This window comes from Aythya marila, assembly GCF_965140915.1.
Source record: "Aythya marila genome assembly, chromosome: 2".
Taxonomy (NCBI): Eukaryota; Metazoa; Chordata; class Aves; order Anseriformes; family Anatidae; genus Aythya; species Aythya marila.
This window is the reverse complement of record NC_139043.1, coordinates 133,669,855-133,697,847: the sequence shown is the minus strand read 5'-3', so window position 1 is coordinate 133,697,847 and position 27,993 is coordinate 133,669,855. Positions and strand designations below refer to the sequence as shown.

Here is a 27,993-nt window from a genome sequence, read left to right as displayed (position 1 = left end):
CGGGTGACATGGGTTGATTTACTGAGTTATTGCAAAATACAAGACTTTGCAGTCGATACAGAGCAACTCTATTCAAAACTATTAAATACATGGTAACATCTGTGTCCTCTTGTGATAACATGGTAAAAAAACAGTACAAGTTTTAACAGATGGAACAATAAATGGTCATCTTCACAGAAGAGTAACAAAAGCACTGGTTGAAATTACACTCCCACTATTGAATTGGAGGCTGTATATAACCTATACAGCAACTTCGGTACTGGAATCCAGTACTCCAGGCTAGCACTGGTTCACTCCATGCCTGCACCTTAAAACTCTTTGTTTTCATTTAGCCCACTACACAGAGTTCTGGCCACAACCCCCTGCTTATGCCCCGCTGCCCCAAATTAGCCTCCCTTCAATGACTGACAGCGCTGACGGCCAGCCTCTGGAGGGCCAACTCAGCTCCCTCACTGGCAGCAGGGGAGATCACCAGAGGACAGAGAAACAACATCAGAAGCAGGAGAGTACGGAGGAGATGTTGAGGCAGAATAAGTAGTTAAAAACAGGACAGTGCAGCTGTGACTATTACAAAATACTGTTCAAGCAGCAGAATTCATACATGGACACTTGTTGCTAAAGAGCTCGGTGATTTGTCACGGTAGGTGTCGCGCGCACACCAAATTCAGCAGTAGCGTAGTAAAATGGTAAAACTGGGATCACTTGAAGTTTACAGCAGTGATCAAAAGCACCTTTCCAATGCCTGCTAGTGCAAAGCTCACATCCAGAGACGATGGAGCTGAAAATACAGTTGTCAGTCAGCAGAGGACTTGTGAGAACACGTGTGAATTCCAGGCAGAACTGTTGACAGAGGACAGGAAATACCATTTTCCAAGCAGCACTTGAAAAGTTTACTTGTTTCCCCTCACCCCAGCCCTCCCTCTGAAAGAGTAGCAAAAAACAAACAAACAAACAAAAAAATCACGGGAAATATTTAAAAAGATGTTGTCAAACAACATTTCTTCAAGGCCAGTGCTGTTGTAACAGCGTAGAGAAGTCAGCTTCCAACAAGACAACACTTCGCATTTGCCTTTTCAGTTTTTAGGGTGCAGTGCAGCAGCGGAAGCACCAGGTCTGCAGTTACAAGAGGTGTGCTTGTCCCCACAGGCAACCAGACGGTGTACTTCAGTGTCTGCTTGCACACGTAAGCGTTGTAGACACAGCTGGTGTGCATACACCGTGCAAGTAGGAAACGGGCTCTCGCCTTGCACAGCCACAGGACTTACTGGATCGAAACCACTCGGCTTCCAACCTCTCGCTTTGGTATTGGATCAACAGAAAATGTACAATGCCGTTCTTCAGCCTTACACAGGCTGACTTATTAACCAAGGAAATAAAGTAACGAGCTGAACATCCAAAGAAATCTACAAATACATTCATCAATATGCAGCACACCACAAAGAAAGAGACAATAATACATGGATCTGCTGATATGAATGAAAACCAAGTAGTTGCAGGAAAGCCTGAAAGTCTTCCTATCGTTTTTTCCCCCCGTAATGTTTAATGTCACCGTAGCAATGCTGATCTAGCAGCTTCCACTGTGTGGCCTCTGAAGTTGGACACTTACTTGATTGAAAAGGGGGGTGGGGAGCAAAGGGCCTTTGAGGAGTTCAGCAGCAACAGTTAAGTGCATTGACAATGTCGATCATCTGTGGCACACAGGAATTCGTGGATTACACAGGATACTTGTTTTTTCCTCCTATTTACAGTATCATACACTTGTATAAAGTCTCTGCTGCATCTTCTTTTGTCATTACTCTGTGGCAAATCAAAGTAACTTATTCACAGAAAAAGAAAATCCCAGGTTCTTCTGAAAACTAGTGGCTGAGGGTATTAATTACCCTTACGTAAGCTACCTACCTCTATCAACCCCCAAATTTAATTGGCACAAAAACATTTCGATAACTTAATACAGGAACAGATTGCTTTTGATTGTTTACCTCTTGATTTAATCATTACAGTCACACCTGGAGTATTACCCACGTTACTAGATGTTGGATTTAATATTTCAAACCCCTTGGCCTCCCCCCCGAGAAAAAGAAAATAAAAAACCTGCATGAAAGTCATTTTGCTGTTGGGTGTCCAGCTGCATGATAGGAAGTACAAACCAAGACGGTGTATCACAGAAATATCATGCTAGCTCTCAGACACCAAAGACCTCAGCAAGTCTTTACAAATAATTATGTTTATGGAAGCAGTAAGCAACTGGGCTCCAGCAAAAAAAACAAGCCTGCCTTATCATCAGGCTTGGTAGGGCACCAGAGCCTTCAAAGCAGTTTCTGCTTTCAGTCTGAAGAAGCTGGGATTTCTTGGTTCCAGCTGAGGCAGAGGCAAATCAAAGGGGAGAAGGAAGGAACACTGAACACAATGTGACACGGCTGAGAGAATGGCAGACTTGCACTTGAAGATGCAAAATGCTGCAGTAAAGAAGAAAAACCAGCTAAATGAGATATCCGTCTCTGAGGGCAGGAGGCACGGCCCTCTCTGTTTTGCAACAGGTTTTTATACAAGGATTTTAAAACGTTCAAAGAAATAGAATCTGTAACAGTCAAGCAGAAGGACAATGCAGAACAAAAGGACCGTATTTGAAGGTCAATTTCACATCATTTACAAGAAACCTGGACCCATTTCTCAGCTGGTAGAACACTGTCACCAGGTCTGTAGAGCCTTTAAATAAAAGCAAGCAGCTGTCGACGTGTATGGACGTTTTAAATATTTACCAACTGTCATATAGAAAAGTTTAGTGGTGAGAAAGACGGGCAGTGGCTTTTAGTCAAAGGATTGCATACTCTTCTAGAAAACAACAAGAACACAGTGAAACAGAACAATCCAATCAACCATGCAAACTGATTATCAGTTTACTAACCTTCATCTTTATGGCCTCAGCTACGATATTAAAATGCACTTGTAACACCTGAACACAAAACAGGGTGTACCTGCTATGATAAAATTACTTTTCTTTCCAGCATACTCTTCATTAGCTTTTGTTGCCACATGCTGAAGAAACTAGGTTTAAATCAGTGAATGGCAAGTATCAGCAGGCGATGAGTTGCACAACACCGGTGGCTCCCTCTTGACCATCCTTTTCTTCAACGCCTTTCTTTTTTAAAATTTAAAATTAAAAAAAAAAAAAAAAAAAAAAAATCAATCTTCCATTTGGAAGCTCAGAACCAGGTCTGATTTTCTCTGTCATCTCTAATCACATTGTAGAGTATCTTCAGGCACCTTTCTTATTTCTTGCCAATTCCATTTGTTACTTTTGACTTGGAGTGCCGATTCCTCCTCCGAGATGAGTGGCTTTCACTATTGACCGTATGTTTTGGTGGGCTATTGTCAGCACCTGCTGAGAAATAAAACACTTTTTGACTATCTGACATTGACAAGTTCTTGTCTGAAAGACCGTGAAGGCTTTCTGGAGCTACAGCATTTACAGTATGGAGTAGTTCAAGCTAATACAAACTGGTACTCCTACTCCATCTAGTGGCCTAATTACAAAAAAGAATGAAAACAAATTTAAGAACTGTAAAATTCCTCCTCTTACAAGAGATTTCAGAAGTTTCTCGTAGCAGAATATAGTGGTGAAGCATCTTCTATTTTGAAATGACATCAATAATTCAGATCTCTACACTTTTATTACTGACAGAAGTTTTATTACTATCAGAATTTAAGAACTATGAGACTGAAGTCACAGATTCAGTCTTTCTTGACAGGTAGTGTTTGACTCCGAGTAAACAAAGAGAGGCAATGGGGACTGAAAGAAGGATCCAAGAGCAAAACACGAAGAGGTTAAGTTCACAATTAATAAAGAAACAGATAAAGTCAGAGAACAAATATTTGCTTGGCTAGATTTCTCCAGCATGTATAAAGAGAGACTTTTCAAGTGCAAGCAATTTTTCTTCAAATAAAAGTCCACAAATGCACTAAACTAAGAATAAGTTATTATCTGCATCTAGAGAAATCACATTTGGCATATAAAAACTCAATTGTAGACGTTTTTCAAGTATATGATAAATAAGAAATATTTTAACGATACTAACATCTGGAGCGTGAGCTCTGACAGGTCACATCCAGATGTGAAGCTTGATTTTTTTTCAGTAAGCCCACACTAAATAGTAAGAGGAAGAGTAAATTAACTGACCTCTAGTGTAGGGAAAAGAAGTTAAAGAGGTGGGCTGCCTGTAAGTACAGAAGAAGCTGTTTATGACTATCAGCGCTGCACTAACTAGGCAAGTGTCAGCAAGAACATAAGCTCCAGGGCACATACTTTACTTTCTTAAAAAGGAGGAATAAAAGTATAATTTGCACTCATATATTTAAAACCAAACATGCAATGTTTAGGTAGAAAACCCATTCAGAACACTTATGAAATATGTAACGTCTTAAACCTCCAAGAATGATCTGGAATAGCAGGAGAAAAGAGAAACTGCTCCATAAAAAAAATAATACATTTCTTAGAATTGGAAGAAAAAAAGAAAAAAAAGACAGTAAAACCAAATAGCTTTGTAGATGATTTATCTGTAGAGCTCCTGCAGGGATGCTTAAGGAAGTCCAGCTGTCTCCCAGGTAAGTTTCTCAAGCCTCATTTCCTAATGCTAAGCATTAAAGCATTAATAAGAACACACATGTAAAAGTGTCAATACCTCTGCTGAATTTAGAATGAAGCCAGGAAGCATCTGGACTGTACGGGCTGTCTTCGCTTTCTGATAAGGTCTGCAAAACACAAGAGGGACACACGTCATTGGGATGCTGATTCCTGAGACCAGCACAGACTTGTAGATTGAAACTGTGGCAGAAGTCCTGATAAAACACACAACTAGCACTTCGGATGTTTCCCTTCATAGTTAAGAGGTACACCATAGATGGTGCAGTAAGAATTCACCACTTGCCAGGTGATCTGTTGTGTAACCCAGTATTCTTAATATTCCCCTAGCATTCCACCTGTACAATGGGAACAGCAGCTGACCATTCGTCCCTGAATGCTTTGCCAAAATTACAGCCTCGTTTTGGGTATCCAAGAGGACAACATTCTTTAGAAACCACCGTGTAAGCTGGGATCTGTCCAAGGCTCACTGAATTCAGAGTTCTTTCTATTGACTTCAGTTAAGGCTCCAAACCATCCCCCTCTCCCCCACGTATGTTAGTTCTGGTAAAGGATCCTAACATCTAGTAGCTCTGTTGTTTCATTCTGGTATAAAACGAGACCAGGCATCCTAGTAAAGTACCTTTTCTCGGTGGCCGTAGTATTCCGCATACCAAACCATTCCATATAAACACAGGAAAGTTGTAAAGGCCTAAACAAGGAAGGAGAGGAAAAAAAAAATGTAACTACTTATTTATTCATTTTTCCCAAATTCCTTGCTGGTTCAAAATCTTTGAATTCCTGGAGATTCCATGTTTGGAGACTTTCATGCTCTGTTTCTCTCTGCATCTTTTTTCACATCAATTAAAACTTGGGCTCCAACTTTAGGATACACTAAATAGCAGAACAATAAATACCGACTTCCTATCACCTGTTCGAACTGTGTTCCCAGTCAGAAGGGAGAAGCATTTAACTGTCACAGCCCAGAAGAAATGCCTTAGTTTTCATTAAAATGTGTTTGGCATCAGAATTACAAGTTGGGCAAGACTAACTAATGTGTTTGCTGTTGTAAAACGGGCATTTCATGCTGCATTTGCAGTAATTACACTGAAGTGCAGAAAGTTGCAGGCTGAGTGAAAACAATTTGCCTGATAAAGCAGGGCTTCTGCAGTTGTAAGACTTCAGTCTGAAGCAACATGCATTACTTATTAATGCTGTTCATTAATTCCTGTTCTCTTCCAGAGGGCACTGTCAGAAGCAGCTCCCAGATTATCCTCAACTGAACTGTCATTTTCTCTCATAAAGAGAAGATCTATAACCACAGTATGTTTCTTTGGTAAGTACTGGTTAAGTGACTACATTCTACTAGGTCAAGAACTAAGGAAAAAGTTATTCTTGTCTCTTCAGAGTAGTTCTAAACAATCTCATATTTGCTCTTCCTAGGACATGCACGACGTTCTTTACCAGCATTCCCTCACAATGATCCCCTGCTGCCAATGTTCCAGAGAGGAAGCTATTTAGATGCTTTCAATGCCTTTGCTGTGCCTTATGTTTCACATGAGAAATCTCACTTACCACACAGAGAAGCCAAAACACAACATACAGGATTTGTGTTTTGGAGAAAAGATCCTGTCCAAACTTTATGCACACAATAGCTTCAAGGAAAGCAATAACCCTGTGAGTGAATACAAGAAAAAGAGAAGAAAAAAAAAGTGGTTACAAACACAAAAGACTCAACTCTCATGTCCACAGCCCAGGCTCGGGATGGTCAGCTCTAAACAAGCACTACTCTCTAGCGAGCACACATCTCCCCAACAACAGCATTAACTCAAAGTCTTTGGAAAATTTATTGTTCATTCTTTATTTTTCTTCAGCATAAACAGCCCACAGAAAATGCTAAGCTAGTAGGCCACAATTCCACAAGCCTCTGCTTGTCCAAGGAACAGGCAGGAATGTGTGCCAATAGCTGAGAATTTCTGTTCATACCTACCACTGTGCTTCAGCCCTCACCAGATAGAAATGTCTTTTGCATGCTGAACGACCAATAGACTCCCTGTTGGGTGAGCTAGAACTACGCTTTGGATATTTCTCTGCAGGAAACAAATTTACTACAATTCTAAATAGGTTACTTTGCTCACTTCAGAAGTATTTTAATGAGAAAAACAACATGAAACAGTATTCCAAATTCTCTGAGAGCCCACACGTTTGCTCTGGTTTACGTGTAAACCCAGGTCCACGCTGTAATATTAGAGGATTTGTGGAGAAATGTGAGAGGAAAAAATTGCTGCATTTACTTTCCTAGCCAACATTGTAAGAATAAAACCAAGCTCCATCTCTCCCTCATCACCAGGTATTTACATCTTGTCAGGCTCAAAGCTATGGAGTCCTCTCTGCCACTTGGGGTGGAACGAAGGGGCTATAAATCCAAAGCTTCCACCAACTCTTGGTGTTACTCTTTTTTCCAGCAGATTACAGCAACAAGCAGCATGAAGAATACTTGCACTGTGCACACTTTCCACAATTAGATCAGGCTGAAAATATGCAATCACAAAAAAACTTATTTGAATATCTATTTTCAGACTTATTAGACAAACGTGTTCAGTGAGAGCTTTGAACCAAGGATGATAGTTGCTGTAATCCATCCTCAACGATTTGAGTCAGAAAGCAAACATTCAGAACTATGTCTCCCTTCATCTTGTGAAAGAATATGTAGACATTATTTCTCTTGGATGAAATAGGGAACGCATCTTTCTTCCTTCATAGCACAGACTTTGAAAATTCCCCCCTCCAAATTATAAAACAGTTTAATATGCATCTTTTATATGACTCTGAGATTGCCATCTGTAGCTAAAAAGAATGTTTTTTCTCTTCCATACAAACATCTCAATTCCTAAAACATTTAAATACATATTTCAGTAAAATGTCTGTATTTAAATGTGAACCTCTGAAATGGTAATTCAATTGCTCTGTCACTACTCAGATGTTTCTGCACAAACAGAGCAAGTTTATTTGATTCTAATTGTAAATTAAGCACTCATTAACTATTTGATTGATTAGTTATTTTGGTACTAAATTAACACCCAAATCCAAAAGACAGGTTACTCTGTAATGATAATTAAAAAAAAGCCAATGCCTTTTTAAGGACTATGTATGTCGCAATCTCCCTTTAGTGATCATAATGCATGTTTTGAGGAGGGGGAATCGGGGAATCCTCCCCAGGTAAGGGGATTTAGGCTTACAGAATACATTACTTACTCCTACTCAGCTCTAATAAACCTAAACAAGAACAGAAAGTTACTACCTTTTGAATATCCATTGGATGTTATGACCATGAGTTGAAGACAGTAATAGATCCATCCAGGAAGGTGGAATCTCAGTGAAAGAGGTGAATATTTAAGTCCTTCCAAACCCAAGGAGACATGTGTCATGTTCTCCAGGGTACATTTAAAGCAAGACTAGAAGTCCCTTCAATTACATTGCAGCGTGTTCCACTCTCATCTCAACTAACTGCTGAAAAATGGGTATTGCTTATGGTGATACAGTGTCCCTGGACACAAGCCTGCCAGCTCAGCAATTCCTTAAATGCTGGGACATCCCCAAGACCAACAATAAAGGTGAGGGGCAGTTTGGCAGAGCACTGTAACTAAATTAAATTTGAGCATTTTATGGCTCATTGAAATGCTGCGCTAATTTAAGCAACAGCTGCTTCTATTAAGCACAAAAATGATTTAGACAACTGGAGATAAGACATACACTAATCCTGACAATGAGAATGAAAAGCCTGTTTTCATTTAAAATCATTGCCATCAGAAATGAGCTTCTTTAATAGCTTCTTAAAATTGACGTGTATTTTTTCATAAGACTTGATTTAGGATCTTTTATGCTTGCCCGTTTGTAAGCTTGCAAGTCATAAACCAGGAGGGACATTACTGGGTTGTTTGTTTGCAAGCTTTTACAGTACCACAACAGCATACGCTTCTGGTTTCCAGAAGGCTGCATTTCAGTCAAACCACCTAAAGAAGGAAGTTCTCACCAGAAGCAATCCTGCGAACCCTTCATTTAAAGGTCTCTAAGAGATGTTGAAAGAGATCGTAGTCAAGGTAACCATTATTCGCAGCGTTATTCTTTTCCCTCTTCGAGAACAGAATAGGAATTTTTGAGAACTGTGGTTTGTTTCACCGCCTTTTGTTGTGATTCCTCAAATAGCAGCAGTGCCCACCTCAACAGCCTGGTGAACGTTACTCTAATGACAGGAAAGCAGTAGGTGCAAAATCTTTATCTTTCTCACCTAACTGAGAATATGGGCAGAAAGGCCAGTGCTACTTTGAAGGAGGCTAGCTTTATCCAGCAGTTTCTAGATCTTCCTTTTATTCTCCTTACTCATTCCATCAATTCTCATGTTCTACCTCTAAATCCAGAATTTTCTTTTCCTCTGAACTTGCAAAAAGAAAAAAAATTCTCTCTTTACTGTTATTTATACTAAAACCACTACAAGACAAGAACTACAAGACAGGAACTGGCTTCATCCAGTTTCAAGCCTGTTTCTGTGCTGGATTCCTACTTAATACCTCTTCAAGTGCTTCAGGTTTGTACGCAGCAAGAACACTTACCCGAACACCCAGCACTGAGTTCCCACCCTCTTGCACTGTGTATCTGTGAGGTAGGCATAGTACTGCCTGCGAAGGAAAACACAAGAAAATTCTTCAGCGATGTTGAAAGTCCCCAGAACATTTACATTTAGAAACCTAGTTTATGTTACAACTGGATCTGCACTGAAAATGAAGTGCTGATGCTTGAATTCACATGCAATCATGCTGGATGTCTACCAGATGGCTCCAATTCTAGCAGGAAAGATTATCACATAGATCAAATAGCTTGAAACAACACAGAAAACAATCCTGAGAGCAAGGACTGGGAAAGTACCCAAACTAGTAGGCTAGTAGAGCTACGTATTTGCCTCCTGTCTCTCCACTGAATCTCCAGTTCTTTTAGGCAACACACAACAGCTTCAGAAGAATTAGAAAATCCCCATTTTTTTTCCACAGCTTCTCTTCAATTTGCTAACAATTGCACTTTTTTGAGAGATGTGGGTTTAAACCTTGGAAGTAACTGAATGTGGCTACCCCATATCCTGGGTGAATGCTCTAAGCAGCATGTTTTTCTGGTCTCTAGACTAAGTAGTGAGAAAATTCTGCTGTGTTTTCTTTGAGCTCCTAAATTTTTATGAGAATTTTAAAATCCTCTCTTTTAAAAGAGAGGAGAACCCTAAGTAAATGAGAACAAAGTTCCTTTCCTCAGTCTCTGATTTCTGCTGACAGATGGGGAAGGCAAGCGTTGTTAATCAAACAACATAAGGATTGTTTAAGAATAAAGATCTCTACAGGCTGTGAAGTGCCATAAAACACCTGAAAACTCGTTTAGGAGATTATAGGATGTTTAAGGTGATTTAATTAACAGTGTGAAATCACCGCACATAACTTCAGTGACTACCAGCTTCAAGAAAACACTTTTAGGAATAAAGCAATGCATGGCTGCTATTTAACTGTCCAAGGTAACATTACATTAGTTGTGAATGGGAAATACCTTGTTTCTTAACATCAAAACTGTGAATTCTGTCTACATTCAGCTACGTCACAGGGGGGAAAAAAAAAAAAGAGGACTGTGAAATAGCATGTGTGACTAAAAGCAGGGTAGTTCCTACAAAAAAAGTTAACAGAGCACAGATGACGTCCTATCATTCAGAATAAGGTAATGCTCTATCTTATAACATGTTTATCTTTCCTGTAGACAAGCAACATAAGGAACTCTGAAGAAACAGAGAGGGAAAACTCTATTTTCCCTCATCTACAGTTTTGTGAGCATCTGACTCATCAATCCAAACTTCTGCATGCACCCAGTCCTCAAGGATAAAGCGTGCAGCTGCTATACAAACAGAAAATGGAACAGACAGGTTCTGCATCCCTATGGAAACACAGATGTTTACATACATTTTACCTTACTAGTTTACTGGGCAGAAGAGACACTTTATTGAAAATTGGTGATTGTTTTTGCTTTTCATGGTGGCTAAAGTATAAATTCCTTGAAATGAACTGCAATCTTTCACAAATTACATGTTGTTTTTGGGTCCCTAGAAGTCAAGTTACTCTGAACGTTAAAACAAAACAAAACACAAATTACCTTACAGTGGGTGCTGTAATGATTCCTATGAAGAGAATTCTCCCCCAGCTTAAAGGGTGGCTTGCTTGGAACACAAAGATATGTTTCAGAAAGAATGTGTTCAACTCAGTCAGCTACATAAAAATAAAAAAAATCAGTTAGTAGTGTTCAATTTGCATAACTCTTAATGAGTTACTACAGAAAAATTGTGGATTAATATGGTAACTTGAACAGAGAAGGGCTATTTAATGCTCCACTGTAGCCTTGCTTATTAGGCTGAGAATTTAAAGTGCCTATAAGCAAGGAATGAGCCATTAAAACAAGAAATTCTTCCCTAGACACCTCTGTGAAAGCATTTAGTCTCTCATGAAACCTGGACCAGATACTAACTTGCACTGCAGAAGGTTTCTGGAATCTTTCACGTATGAATAACTGAGGCAAGTTTTGTAGAGGGCTAGAAGAGAACTTATCTATTTAAAACAGAAACCAACCAACCCCCCAAAAAACGATTAAACACCTCTGGTTGTCCTTTCAAAAACTAAATATGGCAAGTTAATAACAAGCTATTTTAGTGAATTCTGTCAGCACTTGCCTGACTATGTACCCAGGCAATTGGAACATATTACGGAGTCTTGCTGGATCCCAGCCAGAACTGTGAGGATCAGTGATCCATCCAAAAGTCAATGGGAAAGAAAAAAACAAAAAACAAACAAAACCCACCTGCCTGGCAGTTTTTAAAACTGTATCAATTGCAAAAAGTAAACTGATGGCCAGTGGCATTTTTGTTTTTTTCCCCCATTTTCCACAGATTCTGTAATTACACTCCCGAACTATCATGTAACTCCTGTGAACAATACCCTGACTAGCTTTGTACGATCAATTCATTTAATCGTGCATTTCAGTGACAGCCATACATTGCATTAGAATATCTTCTAGCCGAACACAGCCAATAAGTAACTGAGCTGATGGCAGCTTTGATTTCACAGAATTTGCTTCTTACCTGCCAAATGATCATGAAAAGGTAGATTCCAGCCACTCTTTGAAATGAAGACTTCGGGTCAAACCAGCGGACGTAGGTCCAGCTGGCTGGGGTGAACTGCAACACAGCTCTTTTGATTTTCCCTGTGGTCGTGTGAATATCCCTAGAAAAAGAGAATGGCTGGAGTGAAGACAAGGAAGAGGCAAGGGAAAAAAAAGAAACAATAGCCACGTTACGGATGTTTCAGAACCATCACACTTTTTTTTGCTGGATAGCAAAGATCTCTACAGAAATAACTGTGTACCGGGCAAGGGGGAATTGAGAAATGTGATCTGTTAAGCATTTCGGTCAGGACACACTATGAAAGCCCACCCACCTCTACCTTGAGTCAGTAACTACCTAAAAAACTTCTCTCTCATTCTCTCCGTGAAGGAAGAATAAAGGAGGATTACAGTTCTCCAAATACCCTGAAGAATCTAGAGGATACTTCTCCTCAGTCTATGCTGCCACTGCTCTTATCCCAACGCCAAATATCTCTCTGATGTTCCAGAGCTCGTGGACATCAGTCCTTCAAGGATCTCTTAAATTTCTTATTCATCAAATGTTTAAGAGGCTGGCTCCACAGGGTGAAGCATACTGCACTAACAGCACACACAGCCCTTGCTGTTCTGGTATTTAGCTGCACTCTCTTCCAGAGAAATGCGGTAGCACTGTCATAAGCTAGCAGATTTTTAAATTCCCTTTTGAAAGGGAATGGAGGTTCATCTGACAGATGACTTATGGTTATTGCTTTTGGTAACAATTCAGATGAGCAACACCACCCAAAGGACAGGGAATTCTAAGAAAAAAAAGAAAATCAAGAGATTTCTGGGTTAGAAGTCAGTTTTCAACCTATTTCGCTGGCCCTTCTGGACAAAAAAGAAAAAAATAAATCAGATTTCATTTTTGTAATATTTGTGTTCTCTTAGGCTAGTGGAATCTAAGGTTAAATAGGTTAAGGGGGGGCAGGGTGGGGGGAAATATTCTAATCTTTAAGATCCATGTTTATTCATCAAAAAAAGGGAAAAGAAAACAAAAGAGCATAAGCAAAAGCTTCTCATTCTCTGCAGTTCCTCCTCACATTAAAGGTCCAAAACGTCTACAAGAAAAATATCCCACAAGGATAATAAAAAATAGTTCTGCCAAAGATACTCTGCTATCTGCTTTAATTCTCAGTGAGCTCTCCAAAATCAGAGGGAACATCAGCTGTAATGCTCATTATTCTGTCTGAACTGAAATGTGGGAAAACTGAATTGAGGCTGAAGGCTGGATGGTTCTCAGAGCAATGAACAAAGGTAGGAGGTGGGAGAAGGTGGGCAAAAACAACAGAAAGAAACCACAGTGGGAGAGCTAAGAACAGGAACCTACTCAGCCACAAGCTGTTGCCCTTTTACACAGCAAATGCTACTTTATTTTGCAAATAAATCATTTATTTTGGAGGGTCAGCAGTGGGGTAAGGTAATTCACAACACAGGTACAACCAGCCTGATTCCTTTTTTATATCAACAGGCTGCCACGCTGCCTCATCAAGCCAAACCCAAATCTGGAGATTACAAATACTGTATAAAGAGAAAAGCAGTTACAATTAGCTTTGTTCGTTGCTTTCTTCGAAGTTTTATTTCTATAAAATAAGCTGAAAATGCAAATAGCTTTACTTCCTCCCCCCTCCTTCATTTGGCATCAATAATTGTAACTTGGATTGCAAAGAAAAATATATACATAACCGTATTTACAAAGATATGCTCTAAAGTAATATTAATATGAAAAGGATTTTTAAGACAAAATAAATTTACAGCACTGTTAGCACGTGCAGCTTGCATGTCATTTCTGTATTACATGCATTTTACATATGCAAAGAATGTCTATTTTCCAAACAATTTAATATTAAAGAATATTTAATTAAGCTTTAATTTAGACCTACTTGAAGCTTGCCCAGTGATAGGTCCTCATCTCCAAGAAACGACAAACTACCATGCCCAACCAGATGCCACCCCCGTTACAAAGCAGGATGTCCAAAATGACTTGATCCCACCAGCATTCAGCAAAGTTAGGCAGAAGGTGCATGAAGAAGAGCTACAGAATACAGCAAAAAGAAGATTCTGGGTGAGGAACAGCACAGAATTAATACAAATTCATTTTTAAGAACACATCCAAATACCAGCATTTCAGTACATGCCATACTTCAAGGACACGAGCCACGATCACTGAAATTTGATGGGAGTCCTCTCATTAACTTTGGAAGGCCTTGGGTAAGAGCGTGTAAGACCTCAGGGCTCCCTCTCACCATTCCCTGCTGGGGCAATGCTGTACATAAAAGATTTTTAAATAGCTGTCAGCACTAAAATGTGTTGAAATTCAGGACTTAAGACTTGCTCTGATTTAAAAAAAAAATAATCTCAAAACTCCTTCATTTACTGTTTTTTGGGAAATTTAGTGACTGTAGGAAGATTTAGAGTTCACCAATAACTCAGACACTACAAGTTTTGCTGCCATACTTGATCCAGAATGGCTCCAGCAGTTAAGAGCATACTGGTAAGTACTAATTGTGAAGGTGATTTTAAGATGAAGATACTGGGAAATAGCCCAGGAACAACTCAGTGTTGGACTGAAAAGCTGCCACCACTGGGAAAGAGCAAAGCAAAATTCAGGCCCTTAAAAATTTCCCCTGGAAAATGATTTACTTCTTTAGCAATCAGTTCCTTTCTGAACTCAATCCTCAGCTTAACTGAAGACCGCCATGAGGCATCAGTAAGGCAGTTAAACATGTTTACAGACACATTTGATAGCTTTTGGTAGAGTGGAGGAGGACAGTTGGCCAGATGGCAACAGTTGAGGCAAGATACAAGCATAATTTACTGAGAGATGAATTCAGCTCTTCTCATCCTCCTCTAAAAGGAAAATAGTTGTATTATTTGTTCTACAAGGGGAAAAAAAATAAGAAAAAATCAGAGCAACCCAATAATTAAGAGACTGAAAAAAAATCTAGCTGTGGACTGGCACTCAAGAAAGCCACTTGTTAAGCTGTCCCCTTGAAATACTCATGCAGAAGCTTAACAGAACAAATAGCTAACTAAATAACCCTCTGATAAGCATGGCATAAAGTTTGTCAGTAAACGAACATACATAATTTGATTCGTGTGTCTGTGGAAGATTATTGGTACAGTTTGGTGGCAGAGCATCTTTTGTTGACAAATGTATAAATAAAATACCCCAAAAAAATCAGATGTGTCAAAAGGAACAAGAAGAACGTTCTTGCTATACAGGATGAATGGCTAGTGGTCAAGTTATAATAAATCAGTGCCTGATGTTGACAAGTGACCCTTCCTTTGAAAACTCTTGCAAAATGTATCAAAGCAGCTTGGTTGCTTCTGCCAATGCTATATTGAATTTCAACCTGTAAAGAAGAAAATTGAGTTCTCTTCAGGCCTTAAGCTAGACAATGTTGCTTGTTATCTTGCTACAGACAGCTTCCCTTTCATGTTTCAAGTAAGTTTAACACCAAAAGGGACACTAGGCTATGAATCCCAATATGCAATAATCCAGACAAAGGCACCAGAAGTTACAGATAGGGAGGCAGCAAAGAGCAGACCACAGGTGTTAGGCAGTCCGTCTGAGCTGCTCGCTGCTTTCTCAGAACAAGAGACCAAGGCCCGCCCGCGTCCCAGCTTTAATCCGATAGTAAGCAGCGAGAGCCAAGTGTCCCATTTCAGAAGGGGGAGCCAGCTCAAAGCCATTAATGCTAACAGGAGATGCACAGCTAAATCCCTCCGTAACTGCCCCGATAACTTCTGCAGGTTTCTAATGACTCCCCTGAATTAACCAATTCATTAAAAATCCATTTGGGTGGTGATAACCTCTCCATATGTTGAACCTTACCCAACACACTGTCTGTCTCCACGATCTGCCTTTCAGCAAGGGGGAACACTAGACACCCCGTGCGGTGTCAAGTTGAAGACGATGGTTGTGTAAAGATCAGCTGAACGATAAGAGAGTGTGTGAAACAAATCCAAATTTAAAACTTCTTTTCCAAAGGGAAAAATGAGTACAATAACCACCAAAGCTCTTCTCTGTGAATGGGTACTTGTGAAATTCTGAGCTTAAAACGGTTTCAAAATGGCTTAAAAACCAGCGTATCCTTGAATGCCACAGAACAAAAATATTTTTTGAATATGAGTTCATGGCACCAGTATTTTCAAACCCAGAAATTTAGTTTGACAACTAGATCCTTATCTACATTTCTGAATTATAAACGCACTGTCAGATAAGCCAAGCATTCTCAAGAAGCCCTATAGAAAACTAGTTTTAAAGATTAAATGAAATGTGTTTCTATCGACATTTGGTATCTTAAGTATGATAGGCTAAACTACACTGCCCCCAAAGCTGATAAAAAGTGGACTTATTTTTTTTCTCTGAATTGTCCCATCCAAAAATATCATGAAACTCATTTTTTATAGAAACACATCCTTGCATTTTTGGTGATGCATGTTCTAATTAATCAGCTTGAACTCTCAAAACAGATCTAACAATAAAGATCATCAGTCCAAGCAAGTCAACTGACTAAATCAAATTAGGATGTAAGGGTCAAAGCTTATTTAAAATAAACCCTACTGAAACCTATTTTAACTGACTGAAACACATGCTTGGGAGAATTGTGGTAAAGCTGGATAACAAAAGTAAGTCAATCGTTCCCCAAACCATGGTACAGGGGACTACAATGGGTATGAAATAATTTAAATCCTGGTTCAATAAAAACCACATTTTTATGTCAGTCAACATGAATAAACGAGGCTTGTGGGGTACGATTTAACAAAACAAGTGGCTATGCCCTCTGGCCTCATGACAGAGCACAGCACACTGAATGATGTAGTGCTGTTCCATATAGACTTCTCCCCTGAGTCCTCTCACTTCCCTTGGGGATTCCAGAACTTCTTTTTACTGTGCAGTATTTAAAACACTTGTATGGTGTATAAACCATATAAAATGTTTAAATGCTATTTTATTTGGAGTAAGGGGATCATGACAGTTGATGACGGGTATCACAAGGTGAAAAAGGAGAATAGCTACTCAAAATCAGGGTATAAAAATCAGCACCTGAAATAATATGAGGTTTGGCTCCTATTACAGCAGAAATACAAAGTATGGATGGCAACAATAAGCTGCCAAGACTTCCTTTTTATTTAAGTAAACCATCATCCGCCCAACTTACCTAAAGCCCAGCTTGTTGTTCTCCATTACTGCGACAAAACCAATTGCTCTGCACCTGGTTTATAAGGCTTAAAATATGAATCTGTACTGAGAACTAGCGAGTCATCCTCCTAGGAACATTCCCCTTCTGTCCCGGAACAATTAAAGAGTCATGTGTTTTCTTGAGATAAACGGGTGCCCTACCTCCGTGAGCTCCCAGGTGATGCTGATAGTCCAGCACAGCCCGTAGCTGCGGATCAGCAAAGCCTTCATAGCCCAGCCCCAGAAATGCCCAAAAGCAAATATATCGAAGTGGCTGAGGATTCTCTCCCAAGTGATAACGTGGCAGTTCACAGCATATTCCTGTTAAAGATAAAAGATACAAATAAAAATAACTTCGATGAACCCAAAACTGCAGAAACACTAGAATGAGGGAATTTCTTTCTACCCAGTGAAACCCAAATGAGCAGATGATTCCTTAAGAATATTAATTAATATTTCAGTCACCAATATCAAAAGAAATGTGTTCTCTCATTACATTCTAACAGCGAGAGCTAGAAATCACTGTCCACTTAAAATAGGCAGGATATAAATCAGGATTCCACCAGAAGGCTGAATCTAGGGGGTTCTGTCTTGTCACTGGGCACAAACTGAACTATCTCCAACTGGAAATACACATGTAAAAAGCTCTCTGCTCTTCAACCCTCCTAAAACATACATTGCCATCTGCAGGTAACAACACAGCACTGCTCAGAGCTGCTGAAGAAAGGCTTCTCCCTCAGGCCTGAACCATTGCTACCCCTGCACAAACGAGCCATGAACAAGTTGAAAAAGGGATGGTAGAGAAATGGTTAAATCCTGGTCTCCATGAAGACAAGAATGCAGAATTTTACAGGACTCTTGCCCTGGTATACAGATGAAAAAATAAAAAAGTATTTTTGCTTTTATTTTTACTAGGACCTTTCCCCCCACCTGATGCATCACCTTTTCAACCACCGCTCTGCCAGTCATACAGTGAAATGTGTTTAACTTCCTTTTATACACAAGCAACTTGGCCAGAACAAGAAGAGACCAAGTTACAGCCTCCATTATCACTGCACTTGAAAACTTTACTCCAACTTTCTTTAAGTGACAGTTATCAGGATCAGTAGTTCAGAAGTCTCTGCTGCTGCTACAGGCAGGAAATCTGCTGTACTGTGGTTCTGTGCCAGCAGTAACACCAGTCCTCCCCTGACTTGAATTTATTTCTAGCTTAAATGACAGGAGAGCCAGGTGAGCCTGGCTTACCAGCAGACTTCGTCTCAGCTCCCTTTTGTTGCTCAGCAACATCACTAACGCCCATGCTCAGGCTCCATTTAGGAACGTGTCCTCCCAGCACCCTAACAGCAGGCTGCCCGTGCCTCAGCACCACCACACGTCCTGCAAAACGTCCCACCAGGGGCCTCTCCACAGGCTGCAGGGCTGCTTCTCACTCCTATCTCCCAGCTGCTGTTGCACAGCCTTTTTTTTCCTACCCCTTTCTTGAATCTGCTCTCCCAGAAGACTGTTTTTCACTCCAACTGATTTCAGTGTCACTAAATAGCAGAGTCAACGAGCAGAGTCAACCCTTTGTGTCAACTATCAAGTACAGGCAAAACCTTGCATTGCAAATGACAGTAAATTCAGATTTATCCCTTCCCAGCCATGCAAAACATATCTAAAAAAGCCAAAATGTCCAATAAGGTGCCGAGGATACATACCATAATATCTGCTTCCCTTGTGGCGTACCGAAGATTAGGATCCAGCCAGTACATCACTGCTTTTACCTGCTCAAAGTTAAGGAAGAGCACGAACACCAGGAACAGAAAATAGAGCACACTGAGACCTGCAAAAAGAGTCTGCTTTAGAATCATATTCACAAAAACATTTTTGGACACAGAAGGTTAAAAAGCTTTCAAACAGGAACTCAACACATGCCCACTTTGCACAGATTAAGTTTTCTACATACAGTGCCTACAAGCAAAGCAGCTTAAGAAACAAGGCAGGTGGTAATCTTTGAGCACTCGGTCTTTCATATTATCTCCTGCTTCATGTGATACGATGTATGCTCAACTCTATCAATCCAGTCAAAAAAGAATCAGTCTAGACAGTTTGGGCATGAGTAACACAAGTCCGTGATCAGGAAGCTCCGTAGTAGGAGACACATCAGGATCACAGGACTGGATTGGCTTTTTGCCTTTACTTTAAGTTTTGTTGGTCAAATCTCCAAGCCTAAATGCAGATTTCAGCACCAAGATCAGTTTACTAATCTGACAACAAAGAGTGGTTACAAATATAAACTGGAGGACTGGCAGGCTTCAGTTACTTTTGCGAGTTGGAAAATTGGCTGTTTGAAGCTTTTGAAGATAAAGATGATGATATGCTTACATACATTTATAAATTAAGAAACACCGATGCATTTGAGACTACCTCCTCTCTCCTCCCAGTGTCAGAGTATGGATTTTATATAAAAAAAAAAATAAATCAAAACTTGTATGAAGTTAAGAAGGGTCTTAGGTGTAGATCTGTAGGCAGATGAAGCTGCTTTTGGGAATGTATCTTTATATTACTCACAAGTCCAGATATCTATGACCACATTTGGAAGAGGCACATAAACACACCAATTCTACAGTCTAACACTCAAACTTACTTGCGTCCTGCAGTGATGTCATGGAGGGTAGAAAAATTAACATGAATAAAAACTTAGCATCTGCCATCCAAAACAAACCATAGCACTTATGAAAAGAAGAACTGAAGTGTTATTAACCCCCAGGACGTGCTAGAAAAGTTCCATTCAAGTGCACACGTGTACAGAGAGTCTATATTGTCTTCTGCAGTGTCTCCTTAAAATGCATCAGGTAAACAGATGCCAAACTACTAAAATAAGTGCAGCCTGGGGGTAGGGGTGCATCCTGAAATGCTGAAGATGTGCCATTCCTGCCTTTCATCGACTGCACAGATCTGAGACCTCTAGCATGGCTAAGTAAGTCACACCAAAGGAAGCAGGACTAGAGAGGGGAAGATGTCACTCGTGATTTTCCTTGCAGTTTTTCCCCAGAAATACAGAGGGTCAAGCTCTGCCTGGGAAAGCTCTTTTAATTTACATTTGCTGTAATCAGAAGTGAGCAGTAGGGACTGCGTTTCCCCAGCTTCAAAAGGAGCAGGATTCTTTAACCAGTACTATCTAATCAGCAGTATCCTCCCAATGTCAACAGATGAGTAATCAGCTACTTTGGGAACCTACTTATTTTTAGCTCTGTGAAGTGGCAGGAGAGAGGGACATTCATAGTCCCGTTAAAAAGAAAGGGACCAGCTTTTAAACCAAATCCGCCTAATTCCCTGTAAATATGCTTAACATTTAGGCTGTGCTCTGTGAACTCCAGATTATTTTTAAAATGTTTATGTTCCTGCCATGTAATTCAGGTGTTTAAGGAGCAGGATTTCACTTGGTAGCTACTGCAGTTAATGGAATTATTTTCCCAACTATGAATGCAATTAGTATTTACAGTAATTTTGCTGAAATTAAAAAAAATGAAAAAATACACCTTAGGAATTTTAATAAATGCATATTCAACTACATAATTCTGCTGTTTAAGAAAAAATAGCATGTTTTACAGATAATGAAAAGAAACACTCTACTAAACCAGGTTTAGTTTGAAGTAAGCTAGTTCCTTTAGTTGAGTTGGGAAGAGATGGCAGTAAAGTGGGGAGGGAATTAGGAAGCATACAGACAAAATAGGATTAAAACAGAGAATCGGAGGGAATGCTCCTTTTCTGATGATTTAATTTACACGATCCCAACATTGGGAACATCATTGGAGTTTCTCTAACATAATTCAGAACAGATTATAAGCAACAGCTCAGAAGTGGGAGGGAAGAGTTATTCACTAAGTTTGACACACAAATTATGTTTCACGACAAATCCATTCATCGGAGAAGAAAAATGGTCGGTCCTGCCAAAGCACTGAGTCAGAAACACAACTTAAACTTACCAAAAACCATTCGCCATATTGCAGGGTGGGGGCGTGTAAAAGGTCCTGTGGAGGGTAAACAAAAAGCCTGTTAGAAAACAGTCAGTAAGAACGGCATTTCTCATCTGAATTTTGACATAAGCACAGATCAGTTCTATGTCAAGCTGTATGACATGCCCAAAACTTTGGGGCTCCTTCCTGTATATTTAAGAAAAAAAAAAAAAAAAAAATGTATCAGATTTGAGAGGGGAGAGAGACTGCCAATTAGCAGGACATAAATATAACGTTCAATTATTTTAATGGGAGCTGTTCCCAGAACAGTAGTATACCATTTACCATATCTCAGCTGAGAATCTCTTGCTCTGCTTGCTAGACCACAGCAACTCATGGCTTGCTCTCAGTGAAGTCAAATACACTCTTTTTGCATGCCAGCAAAGAAACACAGTGCTCAGCCTTCAGATGACCAAGAAATGTTAGCAAACAGGCCTCCTAAAACTTCCAAACTAAGTATCACGCATCTAATAGCTGTGCAGGATACCTGTGCACTTCACCAGTGTCGCTATTATTTACTTTAAAGCCAGTGATTAACCTGACTTTATTCGATTAAAATCACCTGAGTTAATGCAAAAAGCAGAAAAGCTGAGTCTGATCAAAGTGGGAAACATCTAAACGTGAAATGTACATTTAGGGAGCAAGATGTGGCCAACTAGTTTTTTCAGTGCACGCTGTGGATTGCTCTTTCACAGTTGTAAGCATGAAGTTCATTCTTCTCTGACGCTTGGTTTTTCAGGGAGCGCTTTGTGAAAGCCATCAATTAATAATGTTCAAACATCAGAAAAATACATCCCAGGAGCATGCCATGAGCACAATTACCGTTCATTTATTTCTGAACACTGCCGAACCTAAGACTGGTTGGAGTTGACCCAAGAATAAGGCTCTTGCTGACAGCAACGAGCAAAAATTTAAAAGAAATAAAAACAGGAAAGACAGCATTTCCTCTGCAGAGCTAAGTGTCACCCACAGATTTTACCCCCTTTGCACCTTCTGCTCCCCATACCATTACCAAAATCTTTGTCTGACTTAAATTTCTACTGAGCAACTGTGGTTTGACATTGTAATGTGATGTAGAGGGTTCGTACCCATCACCAGGTGATTTATGTGTTACATCTCAGAATTACTGCAGAATTACACTTCTGCTAAAACACACAGAGGCAGCGTGTTTTGAAACATTACTTAAGGATCTGGCAGCATCATTACTTCACAGTCTGAGCTGCAGCTGTGCACCTGCAAACACAGACGCTGATTTTGAAAACCCGACTTCCTTGTTAGGTACAGACAAGCTATAAATAACTGGCACTTCACTGTTATCTCCACTCAACGCGACTGCAACGCGTTTTTATACTGTCCCTTAACGTAAGGGGATTCAGAAGAGTAGAGAAAAATTACATTTAAAAGTGGCACTTTAATCAAAATAAACATAGTGGTGATAAAGGCAAATTCACATGCTGCAATAAATGATGTATGGACCTTACTCACCATTGGGAAAAGCTAGAACACTGATGATTAGAAAGAAGAAAATCACCGAGAGGATACCCCTCCAAATATTTTCCTCTGGGACAGAGTCATCTCTGAAGAGAGAGAGAGAAAGAGAACATCAAAGTGTTAAAGTGTTATTTTGAAGGTGAAGTTGAAAGGCTCTGAAGATGTAATTACTTCAATAAAAGATTACACGGAAATAAGTAGAAGAAATAAGCATGCTGGTTATGTACCCAGTCAAGACAGTAATTGCAGCAAATGGTTTCCACTCTGCACTTCTGGCTATCCTTTCTTACAAGGCATTTAAACATCATCAACACCTGCAAGCCACAAGCATTGCTTCTGCAGTGACTTCTAACAGTAACTACATTTAAAGCAACGTGAAAAAATCCTGCTGTTTTAATTTTCACAGAAAAATCATCAAAAGCACTTTTACACTGCAAATGGTGACCAAGACTCTAGAAGCCTGGATGCAGTTCCCATCTTCCCTTCTGCTGTTTTGGTTGACATTGCAATCCCCTTTACTTCCCTTGGCCTGTTCCCAATGCCAAATGCCTGAGGTGAGTACAGGGAGACACGGAAAAGTATTATTCCAATCAGCCTTTAATATTTTATTGTTCCCTAGCCACAGATCCCCTATGCCAGGGTTGTAGGTAACCCACAGAACAGCATCTTGCCTCACACAGCTTGGAAATTGTGTATAACACAGACACAGCCAATCCTAAAAGAAAATAGAAATAGAAAAATCACCTGCTTTGTGATCTACTAAGCCCAAGTTCTGAATAACATACGAGGTATTATTTGTGCTACTGTCACATTATGACCAGAAAAAAAAAGATCTAAGAATTCAAGGCACACCTGACCAAGTTCTTATTTCTCTTGCAGGTATATAAATATATATTATATTTATATAAATATACAATATATAAATATAAAGAGTACAGCAGCAACATTGACAAAGACAGCACCCAAGCCTTCTCACCAGCAGTCAGCTTCTAGGAGACTTCAGCGATAAAATTAGAAAAGCTTCAAACTATAGGAAAAAGCACAACTGATATTTCACAATGTATCAGCTACTACTGCTCAAAGTTTCTCTATCTGGGTAATTTCAATGTGCCTGTGATCAGTTTATCTATTTAAATAAATTCCTTTATTTATCCCCAACCCACGACACACAAGAAAGTCCCAGACAACTTTAGAGGGACTACAGCTCTTTCTGGCAGAGCATTTGTCACTTTTCTGGATGGCTCGGTAACAATCTGTGACAGCACAGATGTGCTCCACACTAGATGTATTTGCTGCAGCCATAAACTCTCTCTCTCTGCCAAATTATTTCCCTTGCCCTCAGAACAAAACCTTAATAGCTCCATGGCAGACTTTCATCACGAGGAGACATTCGAGCGCTGTGTCAGTTCATCCGTACGGCAGCAAAAAGTACATTAAACACAAATGGTTTCTCTGCAGGCCTTGGGGACCCCTTTCAGCATTTTCCCTAAAGCAGCTGACCCCGGACTTTGCAGACATTTTCCAGCAGCCACGCTGCATGGGCTGACACTTCACGCCAGCCCCAAATTCCCAGCTCCAGGACTTCACTCTGGCTCCCTTGGCAACCCCCAGAGCTCGTCTCACCCAGAGCCCTTCCCAGACAGAGCTTCAGGCCCCGAGGGCTCAGCCAAAGCCATATTCCTGTTTTAATGCACGCAAATACCACAGGCTGTCACTGGTGCCACCAACTGGACGGGTTTCTTTATTTTGAAGAGATTACTGAAGTCACATCACCGCACAGCTCTTTCCAAGCGAGTGGTAGAAGCATTTTTGGCTGGTTTGCTCGGAGGTGCCTCTCAGAAGGGCTAGATAACCGATCTCTTTGCCAGAAGCAGGTAAAGACAGGTAGCAGCAAGAGACCTGCTGCAGCGTGCCAGTTAAGATAAGAATTACAACGCTTGCCCAGAAGAGTTGGTTTGAGGACACCGAAGGAAACAGGGAGGCAAAATAACCGGTGGAGGAAAGACGCGATCACAACAAGCTGCAATCAGGAAAATGTGCTAAATCATCTCCTCGCTTAGCCTCAGGAACTTTGATGCCGACTTTGAAATGTCGGCGTTCATGCAGCACAAATGAGGTTTCTAACGCTCGTGTGGGAGGACGGAAGAAAATTCTCTCGGTTTGAACCCACTTCATAAATGTGTTTTTCAAGTCTGGCGCTTTCTGAAGAAATAATAATAAAAAAAAAAAACAAAGCACCTCATAACTTCATGATGTTTTTGTCTCTCCTGATCTTCTCCCTGTTCCAGAGCACTGCATTCCAAAAGCATCTTGCAAAAACACAAAGTAGGTATTAAATCACAACGAGAAGAATTGAGGACACTGAACTGGGGTAAAAATAGCAAGGACGCTAAATTTAGAGTGTAGGGGAAAAGAAGCCTTCCATAAACGCTGCCGTGATCCACCAACATCCCCTCCAGCAGCCAGCTGCCCTCCTGCAGGCTGCCTTGGGGCTGGGAGAGGGCCACATCCCTCTGCTCCAGGGAGGAAAAAGGCAGGGAAAGCGAGAACCACTCTGTGCCTCCACGCTGGGTGAGGCCTGGAAGCAGAGGAGCCTGCGTCTGGCTCGTTCAGCAGGAAACAAGCTCGGCAGCTGCAGCCATTGTCAGAGGCACCAGAAGGATGTGCTTTAAAAAGAGAATGCCCACTACCCCATGCTGTAAAATGGAGAAGCTAAAAACACTCACATTTCTTCCTCTGGACTCTGATTACTGCTCCTTGAGCACTACTGCTATCTGAAGTTCTGTCTCACCCTCATCTGCCTGCTCAAAGGCGGTGTCATCGGCTCCCGGTGATCCCATGGGAGGCTTGGTATATCCGAGGGAAAAGCATTTTGGAAGTTCTCGTGAACCCTCGGGTATTTCTGGCACTGAACAACTACAGAAGAGGCAAGAGAGACTTTAAGGGAAGCCAGAATGAATGGTATGAATGTATTGTGGAAAAAATCCCCTGCTTTATAAATCGATCAGGAGTGCTACGGAACATCTGACAGCACAGGGGAAGCAAGGAAGAGGAATCATTTGGCACACCTGACTGAGCACAGGAGGTGGAAATATGAACGCAGCCACTGGAGACTCATGCAATAAGCTGATGGGAGCAGAAAGCCCAGAGCTGGGAGCACACACTGGAAGCACGTGGGGAGCTATTCCCACCTCCCTCAGCTTCTCAAGAACATATGGCTTGAGCAGTGTCCCAAATAAGGCAATGCTTTGGTATCACCCTGATTTAGGAAATTCCTGTGATGGCTGGAAATAGCAGAAAAGGGGAAGGAAAAAACAAACAAAAAAAAAAACACATTAAAAAAAACAGTAATTCCCACAACCTGACAAGAGGAGCAACAGGGAAGTGTTAAAGAGAAGTCAATAGGTACTTAAACACAGGAAGTGAGGCTGAGCAGAGAGAGAGAGAAAAGGGAAAGAATATGAAACCAAGGCGAGTTAGAAAGCTAGCAAGACAAAAAGAAAGAAAAGATGGCAATCCTCTTTAGAAAAAAAAAAAAAAACAAAAAACAAACAAACCACCTGAGAATTCAATAAATATTCTTTGGGCCGAGAAGAGTGCACAGTCCCAAAGCTGCTGCCTGACTCATCCTCTGCTTGGAAGAATTAAAGGCAGGAGCCTTTTCTTCTCCCAAAGGTGAGCAATCAATGCCATTAGCCCCTCAGAACAAGGTCTGGATGAGAATTCCCCAATACGTTGCCAATTTGACCTAAATTAGCCTGACAGCAGGACAAGTTATCAGACAGGGGAACATGAGGCAAGAGGAACACTCGCAGCAAGGCTTCCTGATTAAATATTGTACCAACACACAGAAACATCTCTGAGTTAACTATTAAAAACGGATCCCTCAGATATTGAAGATTACACACTGAGTTATATCTGAGGCCTAGGGATGAGTTAGGATGTTCTCCTGTCAAAAACAGAGTATAATGAATGAGGCCACTGTAATCACATACACACAACATCACTAAAGCATAAATGAGTCCAAACCCTGATGCACTAGCTCAGCCAGAACCTCTCCAGAATCCCTATTTGCCCAGAAACTGTGTGAGAAACTGAACCTAGAGGAGGATGCTAGTGTTGTCTTTGCAGTTCCATTCAGCAGGAGGCAATAAAAGACACGGACAACCTGGAACAACACCGTGAGGTGGCCCGCAGCCTGCCCTGCTATACCTTTTGCTTACAGATAAGGCTCCTGAAGATACCTGTGCCTGTCCTCGGCTTTATTTCCATGCACGACTGCGGTGGTGAAGGCTGTTCCTGTGGTGGGGCAAGAACGTGGCTACGCTTATCAGTACCGGGGCCCTATGCCAAGGGGCGATGTGCCCCAGATAAAGCACGCTGCGTGAAAACGATGACACAGAACAGTCCCTGCCCTCCGCGAACCCTTGGTAGGTTACCTGCCGGCGTGATGTCATTGCCGAGCTCCGTGATAACCTAGTAAAAAGCCGTTTTTGGGCACTGCTGGAGCCACAGGCTCGTTTTTAGCGAGAAGACCACCCAAGTCTGAGGCAACACCACAGAAGAGCGGCGCCCTTCTGAGGGGGATCTCCCACTCTGCCAGAGCCTGACAGGGGCCATATAGCCCAGAACCTCTTAGGGACCCCATAGAGACCGCCCAGAACCCTATAAGGACCCCATAGGGATCCCCTAGAACCCAATAGGGACCTCATAAGGACCCCCCAGAACCTCATAGAGACCCCATAAGGACCTCCCAGAACCTCATAGGGTTCCTACGGAGAACCCCCAGAACCCTATAGGGACCTCATAGAGACCCCCCAGCACCCCATAGCAATGCTATAGAGGTTCTCCAGAACCGCATAAGGACCCTCCAGAACCCTATAGGGACCCCATAGGGATCCCCCAGAACCCCATAGGGTTCCTATAGGGAACCCCCAGAACTTGACGATGACCCTGTAGAGAGGCCCCAGAACCCTATAGGAACGCTATAGGGGCCACCCAAAACCCCATAGGACCTCCTGAGAACCCCACAGGGACACCACAGAACCCTATAGGGACCCCATAGGGACCCCCCAGAACCCCATAGGAACCCTATGGGGACCCTCCCCGCCCCCCCGGCGCCCCCCAGGTGCCGCTCACCTGGTGAAGGCGAAGGCCATGAGGCTGAGGATGGTGAAGCTGAGCAGGGTGATGGTGTGCGGCCGGTAGAAGAACTCCAGCGTGATGTCCTCCACCTGCTGCTCGTTGATCATGCGGAAGTGCAGCCGGTAGTTCACGTCGTCCTTGCTCAGGGTCCGGCTGCCCACGCACGACGCCATTTCGGGACTTTTTTTTTATTATTATTATTTTTGTCCCCCCCTCAGCCCCAAAACCTTCGCCTCCGGCCGGCCCCGGCCGGGCCCCGCTGCCGCCGCCTCCCGCTGAGGCGCTGAGGGAGCCGCGCCGCGCCCGCCGCCCCCACGGGCGGGGCCACGGCGGCCGGGGGG

The 27,993-nt window shown here is 41.5% G+C and overlaps 1 protein-coding gene across 3 annotated transcripts; it reads right to left on the bottom strand.

The window, feature by feature from the left end:
• PTDSS1 (phosphatidylserine synthase 1) lies at positions 1-27,940 on the bottom strand. 3 transcript variants are annotated; one of them, XM_082755022.1, is made up of 14 exons: positions 27,647-27,940; positions 22,502-22,593; positions 20,987-21,031; positions 18,716-18,840; positions 17,181-17,339; positions 13,714-13,865; positions 11,775-11,916; positions 10,796-10,908; positions 9,229-9,294; positions 6,194-6,293; positions 5,262-5,330; positions 4,680-4,749; positions 3,265-3,382; positions 1-3,139 (listed from the first exon to the last, which is right to left on the bottom strand). In XM_082755022.1, exons 1-13 carry the CDS (start codon positions 27,823-27,825, stop codon positions 3,270-3,272), a joined length of 1,425 nt encoding a protein of 474 aa, XP_082611148.1. In that variant the 5' UTR covers positions 27,826-27,940; the 3' UTR covers positions 1-3,139; positions 3,265-3,269. The 3 variants fall into 3 exon arrangements, with proteins under 3 accessions (XP_082611148.1, XP_082611147.1, XP_082611149.1); XM_082755021.1 differs by having other exon boundaries at positions 1-3,382; XM_082755023.1 differs by having other exon boundaries at positions 1-3,379.
• Positions 27,941-27,993: the final 53 nt, after the last annotated feature.